This window comes from Gymnogyps californianus, chromosome 9 (assembly GCF_018139145.2).
Source record: "Gymnogyps californianus isolate 813 chromosome 9, ASM1813914v2, whole genome shotgun sequence".
NCBI lineage: Eukaryota > Metazoa > Chordata > Aves > Accipitriformes > Cathartidae > Gymnogyps > Gymnogyps californianus.
In genome coordinates this window covers 17570669-17579443 of record NC_059479.1, presented here as the reverse complement: position 1 = coordinate 17579443, position 8775 = coordinate 17570669, and the positions used below count along the sequence as shown (strand labels likewise).

Below are 8775 nucleotides of genomic sequence, written 5' to 3'. Positions count from 1 at the left end.
TTTCCTCTCCTGAGCATGGCTGAAAGCCGCTCACCGGCTGTGCTAATAAATGGGCGCAGCGGGAAAGAAAGAGGTTTGGCAGCTGCCCCGGTCTGCGCCGAGTTGGCCGGGGCTGCCGCACGCCTGCTGCCGGGTATGCAGGCAGGGCTGGCTCGGTACTGGTGCCTGCCCGCAGCCAGGCCCTCTCGGCAGGAGGGCACGCAGGCAGCTGTGCTCACAGCTGGCTCTCCCCGGCCAGGCTGGTGCCTCGGGGCCGAAGAGTTGCCTGTCCGAAGCTCAGGAGCTGGGATGGGGTGCAGGGGTTTAACATGGCCTGGGCAATCATGGGGCACCAGCAGCTCCTGGGGGCACACGCACCCCATCACAGCACTTGTGCTGCCGCACAGCCTGGCCCTGGCACGGAGCGGAGGAGGGAGCCGAGACCTGTCCTCCCCATCACTGGCACGGAGCGGGGGCCACTGAGCAGGAGGGGGCCAGTGCCGGCCCCGCTGCCCAGTGGGGCACAGGGAGTGAGCACAGGGCTCCTCTAGTTCATCCAAGGTAAATAACCGCTGTTTTCTCTGGAGGTGACGCATTCTTTGCCATTAATTGATCTAGGCATTTGTTTGTAACTTGCTTCTTGCGCCGCTGTCAGTGTATGCTTTCTCTTTTCTCCCGGGAGAGGCTGGTAATTAGGCTCTTATCCAATAAAAGTGTGGGTTTTTTGAAGCAGAGATAGGATTAGTTTCTTTTAACTTGATGAAATATGCTTTGGCTTGAAATAATTACATGATTTGCACTTAGCACCTCTCAGCCGAGGGCATTAAAATGATTTACAAGCAATTATGAAGCCTGCTGGGAAGATGCTTTTATCCCCATTTTACAGATTTGATATGGAAAACAGAGGTTGAGGGCCTGCCCGGCTCCTTGGCCAGAGACGCGGGGAGCCTGCAGGGTCCCCTGGGAGCGCTGCCTCCGTGGGACGGGGCACAGGCAGCAACAGGCATCGCCACCAGAGCAGAGATCTCAGAGCACCGAGAAGTAAAAAACTGGGCCAGTGGCCACGGTGGGATGGCTGCCCAGGAGTGCCACCAGCACCGCTCTGGGGCTCAGCGCTGCAGGGAGGAGGGAGATGGGGCGGATTGGGGGGGACAGAGAGGTGCCAGGGAGATGTTTGGCGAAGGACTTAGCGGCCTGGAGCCGCGGGGCTGGAGGTGGGGTGGGAGCTGCTGGGGTGCAAAGGGGCTGGGGAAAAGATGGGGAGAGGGCAGGGGAGACCCGGCACCAGCGCTGAGCCCCTGCGGCCGGGCTGCGGGTGAGTGAGGGGGGGGTCCAACGCCGGGAACCTCCTGGAGACGGGGCGGGACCTCTATGGCTCCCCTCCCCAAAAAACCCCTCCGGGGCACAATCACTCCGCCGGTTTCCAGCAGAACGGCACCAGCAGCGCGTACGGACCGCGGCGGGCGAGCACTAATTTTGGAAGGAACGGCACATATCCACAGCCCTTCCCGCTGAGACCCGGAGGCACCGCCGCGGACCCGCCCCCGGCCCCGCCACCGGGCGGGGGCAGCGGGCGGTGCGGTCCGGTCCGGCCCGGCCCGGCCCGGCCCCGCAGCTCTCGCTGCTCCCGCCCTAGCGCGCAGGCGCGGCGGAGCCGCTGCCGGGGCTCTGTCCGCCGCCGTGGCCCGGCGGGCTGCGGCGGGGAGCGGCGGCAGCAGCATGCGGCAGTCCCTGACTCAGCAGCGCCCGGGCGGCGTTGCCCTGCCCGACTCCGTGGGTAAGTGCCGCGGCGAAGTGGGGGGGGGGGGGAAAGGCCCCGCCGGCCCGGGAGGATGCGCCGCGGTGCGCGGGGGCCGGGGGCGCGCGGCCATTTTGGGCGGTGGGTCCCCGGGGGCGCCGCCGCCGCCCGGACCGGACGGGACCCTCCGCCGCGGCCAGGGGCTGTAGCGGCCGAGGCGCCCGCCGCCTCCCCCGGCCCCGTTCCCCTGCCCGCCCAGCCGCCGTTCGGGCGCGGTTTCGGCCGCAGGCGGACGGTCCGTCTCTCCCCCCGGAGCTCCCGGGGCCGCGCCGCCCTGGTGCGGGGCTGCGGCGGAGACCCCCGTGGAGCGGCTCACTGCCCGGGCGGAGGCAGCGGCCGGCCCCGCGCAGCCCCCGGGTCGCGCAGCATCCTTTGGACCGGGGAGGGAGTGCGCTCCCGCTCCCCTCGCAGCGCTCCTGCACCTCTCTAATTAGGTCAGAGAATCCCTCATACCGCTCCGCGCCGGCTGCTAATTGCAATTTCCCCCCCCTTCCACCCATCCAAGCAGGAGATGAGCCACCCAGCCGCCTGCAGACCCCCTCCCGTGGGCCTGCCGGCGGGGCCCTCAGTCAGAGTGCGGTTTGGGTCACAGCTCGCAGGCTAACGCTTTTTTAGCAGAGAAGTGGAACAAAAGGAGGAGGGCTGGGAAGGAGAACGGCTGGGTGCCGTTTGCCCCCGGTTCTCCTAGGGTAAAAGTTAAAGCTGGCTTCCTTGGGCTACTTTGCGCTTATTCTTCGCTTGTGGCTTTTCCCCCCAAAGAACAAGATGGAGAAGTCGGTGCTGTTTCTGTGCCATCTTGTCTATTTTCTTCTGATAATCAGGAAAAACTTAAGTAAATCAGGGGCAGTACAAAGATACGTATTATTGCAAACTTTTAAAGTAATTGGGGAAAAACCTGCTACAGCCTTGTTTTTAGAGTGGGCTTATATATGGCAATCGTAATAACAGGATGTTTCTGAGGCTTAAAATAAAAACGATCTTTCTGAAGCCTGTCCACATTCTGAGTGCCATTTTCGCAAAAGAAATAGCCAGACTGTAGATAGCATTGATTTCTTTACATCTTCCTCACAGAGTTAAGCACAGTGTGTCAAACCACCTTGTATACTCACGTTGAGGTAAGCACTGCAAGTTTTGAGGTATCCAATTTGGATAAATCGCAGAGAAAAGGCTATTACTGTGTCTTAAAAGCAGAGATAGCAAAGCTGTTGTAGCTCCACTTCTGTGTGTAAAGCTGTACCAAGCTCAGCAGCAAAGAGGAAAATGATCTAATGGGGAATACTTTCAGCAAAAATTAATGTTGAGAGAGAGGATTTTGCCAGGGCAGCCCTTCAGCAGCTATCAGTGGAGATACTGAGTATGCATCCATCTATGCTGAAGCAGCTGCAGGCATCCTTACAGACATACAAAACCACTTTCTCAATATACATGTAACAAAACATGTTTTCAGAGAAAGAAGAAATGGAATTCGTGTCCCAGTACAGAGTTGAAGTGGAGGTAATCACATTATCTCTTCAATTTTGCAATTCTCTCCAATATCATGTTAAAGGATTATGGTTGGTTTTGTCAGGACTTGGAATAAAAGCATTTTGGTTTTTGGTGGTGGTGGTGGTTTTTTTGTTTTTAATCTTATGAGGAATATTGAAAAGTTTTCAGAAATTTTTCAGTTGGAAACCTTTTATTTCACTTCTGTATTGCGTGTTGGTGTGTGCCAGTTCTGAGCTGGGAAACAATGTAGAAATGGAAGAGTGGAAAACATGGTGGTTCTGAAACAAGTTCAGAATCCATAAACAGTGTTTCAAGCTGCTTCTTTTAAGAGTGTTTTCCTGCAGAAATGCTATTACAAAATACTCTGGTTTTGAGGAAAATAGCACATTTTGCAGGTTTTTTCATTGTAACTTTTTGAAGCATCTCTGATGGAAATGCAGGAATACCGGTTTGTGTGTGTAAATGCCGTGCTCGTGTAGCCACGACGCTCACTCAGATGTGCTCTGCAGGGTGGTTTTGCGTGGCGCACAAACATCTGCACATCCACACAGCCTAACCGTAAAGAGTTTAAGCTGTGTAAGGAACATGACTGGTTTTAGTTATCTTCTGCTCATTTGCCTGCCAAACTGTAGCAGTGATGAGAAGTTTGGTAATCTACCATGTGTGTAAGCAAGACAGGTTTGTTCTTTCTCTCCTTTCAGAACTAATCTATGCAAGAAGTAGCAATTTTTTCTCCAGTTTCTAAAGTTTTGTTCAGCTAAACCTTTGGTCCCAGTACTTTGGAATTTTAAGACGTTTATGTGACACTTGCATTTAAATGACTACATTGGAACTGGAGTGTGGCACAAGGGGAGGCATGTATTTCGGAGGCAATACATACAGAATGGCCTAATATCTTGATGAATTTTGAACGCTTTAGAAGTCTAGATTTTATGTTATTAACTTACTTGGCAGATTTAGGAGAATAAAAAGATTAACCCTGAATACAGCCTGCAGCAAACAGTTGGATACCTTTATCTCCATCCTCTAAAAAATGGCATGAAAAATTAAGGATCACTGATAAAAGATCCAGCCTGGATCTTAGGGTTGTGTAGCAGTTACTTAATTTTATTTTGTTTGAAATTAGTAACTGTCTAGCTATTCATTCCAGCTAAGGACAAACTAGTTGTCAGGCTCCTTGCTCTTAGACCCAGTGGTGTCCCAGTGGTGTGGTCACAGCTGTGCCCAAGGACATGAGCAGAAGGTTTGTGGGTGGAGAGCTTTCCTTCCAGAGACACTGGTCAGTCAAAAAGGATGTTGCTTTTCTTTATAAACCTCTCTTGCCTTTCATCTCCTTGTGTCGGGCTTTTAGGCCCAAAGTTTAGGACTTGTCTGTCATTTCAAGCTCATCTGGTTGGTGTGGGTGAAATGATCCAGCCCTGTGCCCATGGCAGCCGTGCCAGCCAGGAGCATGGACCGGCATGGAGAGGGAGCGCTCCTGCCAGCAGCACGGCTGGTGGGTCAGGTTGGAGTGGGTGTGGAGGAGCAGCAGGGAGCTGCTGCCCTTTTCCCTGGGGAGAGCTGTCCCTGCAGAGGCAGGGAGATAATTTGTACCAGTCTGTGTCCGTATGGCTGCATCGGTATAGCTGTTAGGGTGAAAAGATCTCTCTAGCTGTGCTGCAAATATGCGCGGACCCTAAAGAAGGGTCTGTGAGCACCTGGGGCGTACATCTTCAAGACGGAAAGCTGCCCAGCAAGGCCTGGTGTGCTCCCCTCTCTGGAGAATTTGGACAAGGAGGTTGTGGTTGGCTTGGCTGAGTCTTTCCTCCCAGCTTTTCTGCAGGTGTTTTATCTCACCAGGCTGTCAGGGAGCCGCTGAACACCTCAGATGGGGGTTCCCGACGTGGTTAGCTTTAGGGAATATGCTCGGCGATGGTGGCAGCAGCTCCTTGCTCTTGGGGCGTGTCCCTTCCCTTCTCTGAAGCACTCTGAGAAGTGCTGGTGACATGCACATCACTTGGGAGCCTCTGGGGTGGGAAATACCTTTGCCTGCTCCCAGGGTGCGTTGGAGAGCCCCGGGCTGCGGGGATGGGACTCAGGGTGGCCCCAGTGGCCCACAGGGAGTGCGGCAGGGGGCCATTACAGTGCGTTATCCTACCCACCACTCTCGCAGGTGCTGGGTTACGTCTACGTAATGTATGAAATATAATCAAAAGGATTGTTCCACAAAGTGATGTAAAGATGGCAGAGCACACGCTGAACAAACACGCCTAAAGATGTTGCTGAGTGTAATGTCGCAGCCAGCTTTCCTCTTGGCTGATGGAATGACTATTTTATATTTATGCTCATTTGGGAGATCTATAAATATATAAAAGAAAAAAACCCGTAATCAGGCAGCTGTAGATGAGTTTTACTAATCCACAAATTCATTATTCAAGCATCTAAAAATACCTGGTCCTTGCTGAAAGTAGAGGATGATACTACAGGAGGAGGAGAAGTGGCTGTTAGCGGTGATGTCTCATTTAGATGGAAAAGTGTGGATGCCTTATGACAGGATTACAGCCAAGATTTTCCCCCTAAAAACAAGTGGCATACAGTGTGGTTATTTAGCTTGATGTAAGTAGACAGATCAGAAAATATGGAAATGCCTAATGGTAATATTTCTCATTAGCTCACTTGTCCCAGGCCAGAGGGGCTGGGAGGCTCCGATGTCTCCAAATGAGCTTTGCAAAGTTACAGTTCTTAAGGCTCTCTTCATCTTCGTCAGAGCAATGATAAGTAAATGTAAATTCAGATGCCCTAGTAACGCTTGATAAAGCATGTTAGTGAAGGTGAAAAGTGACAGCCAAACCCAAAAATATTCTCAAGTTAGAAGAAAGAAAATTCACCACAATGTGGTTGGCGGTGGGAGGAGAAATTTGCGGTACCGTGACTGTCCCCAGATGGAATCAGCAAATTCTGTTGTGTATGTGTGTTTTTAGGGTCGTTCAATAGAAGAAAAAGAAATTCCCTCTACGTAACTGTGACTCTCCTCATTGTGTCAGTATTAATTCTAACGGTGGGCCTAGCTGCTACAACAAGAACCCAAAATGTGACTGTTGGAGGTTATTACCCAGGGGTTATTGTAAGTATAGAACTCCTAGGTAGGTCTAGAAAACTTATTGCCTACAAAGTCCCTTGTAATGCTGCAAATGTTATAAAGGGTGATCTTGTCCTGAATATTGTGCTCAGCTACTTCATTGCCATTTGATTTATTTGTTTTATTATTATTTTGCACCTGCTGCTCATTCCCATGCAAAAATCCCATCCAAGTGGCAGCTTCCTCTGAGCTTAGGTAATAACATGCTTTTGAGCTAACGGTGAGACAGATAAATAGGTCTTATGTCAGTCAAAGCAACCTTAGAACTTCTTTGTTTGCATACATCACATTAACCCCAGGCAGAAGTAAGGCAAAAAAGGACCATAGGTGCCAAGAACAGTTGAGAGACCAGGTCTTGAAATGCTGTTCACGTGGACTTGTGGTCATAAAGTTCACTTGCAGAAGTGTTTAACGATTCGGAGTCCCTGGATGAGGAGAAGCATGTTAGCAATAGCTGTGGCAGCTTGCCAGGGGAGCACGCACATCAAAGCAGCTAGCACATCCATTTCTTCTTTTTTGTTATCAACAGATGAAAATGGGAAAGGACAATCTTGTAGCTTCAAATGGCTTCATTTAGAGAAGACCACTGGTGCCCAGCCTTCTTGCCAGGAGATGTATAACCTCCTGCAGAAGCATAAGGAGCAAGTACATCATGCCCTTCCCGGCATGAGCAGAGGTCTAACACGAGCTGGAAAGCAAGTCCTGGTCCGTTCCTGTGCATGTCTGAGACATGCTCAAAAAGAAGCACAGAAAGGACTGAGCTGCAGCCAAATGAGGTGTCTTAGCCGGTTGAGTGTAACTGCAGCCCCCCAGCTAGAGGCTCCTGGTGTAACAGCTGTGGAGTGCTGCGCGTTTAGGTTTGGAGCCTTGAAGTTGGAGGCTTAAAGCCAGTGCAGGTAACTAGGTGGAGACTTGTTCTTGCCTTATTGCAGTTTGATTTATTTGCCACACATTGCTGATCTCAGGGAGGTTTATACTTCTCTGTGGACAACCTCTTCTATGACTGAAGAAAGCCCCTTTACAGCCATTAGCGTGGAACATAGTTACAGACTGTGTTGGGCCTCTTTGATTTAGGACTGGTTTTCTGGCTTGTCCCAGTAACTCCTGCATTTAGGCCTGACCTTTTTTAAAGATAAGTATAGAAGGAAGGTGTTGAGAAAGGTGGCAGGCTGGCTTCAAACTCTCCGCACTTAGCCTACGCTCTGTCAGCCTGAGTTGAACCTCGTGCTTCAGAGCAGGTCAGGCAGACTGATGCAGATGGGTAGAGCCTGTTGTTCACGTCCCCTTGACATCTCCTGTGCTATTTATGCTTCGGGAACGTCAGCATCGCTTACACTCTTGTAAGACTCAGTCTACTCAAGGAATTAATGAATTCCTGGACTTGGGAAAGGCGTTGTTACTTTTTTCAGAGGCACCCTGACAGTTTGTGTTTGTCACCAAATTCCCCCCTTCTCAGTTAGTTCATTAATCTGCTGTGTGGAAATGCGTGATGACCTCGCCTGTCTCGCTGCACAGAAAAACATTTCAGTGTGCTGCTGGATGCTTCAGCAGGTGCTTAAAATAGCTGATGTTTCGTAACAAGCTGGGATTTCTCCCTTTACTGTGGAAAAAGGACTTGCTGTGGTGCATGAGTACTCGGTGAGTTGTTCCCGAGCAGGTGGTTTCCACAGCCCCGAAGAAGCAGCTCCTTGCAGGTCTTGTCATCCAGAACTTCACACGAATGTTAGGCCTGCGTGCATCTCCATCAGGGGTTTCTGTGCACCGTTAGTGGTGCACCACCATTAATCATACCCTGAGTACCCTGCATTAGTAAGGAAAAGATAGAGCCAGAAGTCTCTTTGTGTGCTGGGTGACTTCTCCGTGTGTGGACCAGATCCATGGATGGGATCATCTCATGGGACATCAGATGTCTCATTGCTGCCATGCCTAATGCACCGTTCTTTCCTCCTTAAACTTGTGTGTCTTGGGCAAACACCTCTTGTGCAGGGACAAAACATGCAAAGAAGTGGCTGTCTGATGCAAGGCATTATCTTCCCAGCCCTCTGCTCCCGAGGAAGGACAGAACTGGGCACTGGAGATCTTCCATGCATCAGTGGGATTTTGTTTGGTTGGGTTTTTTGGGGGGTTGGGGTTTTTTTTCCCCAAATAGTGCAGTTCCTCATTGACGCAACTGGAGGAGCTGAAGCAGAGGTGGTCACCTCCATGACCACTGCCACCTTCACGACTACATCTGTGAACACCCTTGCTGTGCCTCTGTAGGAAATATCCTCACCTGTGGCTGGATGACTGACCTGGGCCTGGGAAGCCCAGAGTGTAACAGTGATGCTCAGGAGACAAGAGTAACGATCAGGTGCAGAGAGCAAGCACCCTTCTGGAAGTGAGGCTCTGTGAGATA

At 51.4% G+C, this 8775-nt stretch overlaps 1 protein-coding gene across 2 annotated transcripts in view; it reads left to right on the top strand.

Moving 5' to 3' along the window:
- Positions 1-1698: 1698 nt before the first annotated feature.
- The window catches only part of TMEM255A (transmembrane protein 255A), a 28231-nt gene continuing 21154 nt past the window's right edge, over positions 1699-8775 (top strand). For both annotated transcript variants that reach the window (XM_050901649.1, XM_050901648.1), the window contains exons 1-2: positions 1699-1756; positions 6223-6365. In XM_050901649.1, the coding sequence (XP_050757606.1) occupies positions 1699-1756; positions 6223-6365 (201 nt within the window). The remainder of the gene's footprint in view (positions 1757-6222; positions 6366-8775) is intronic.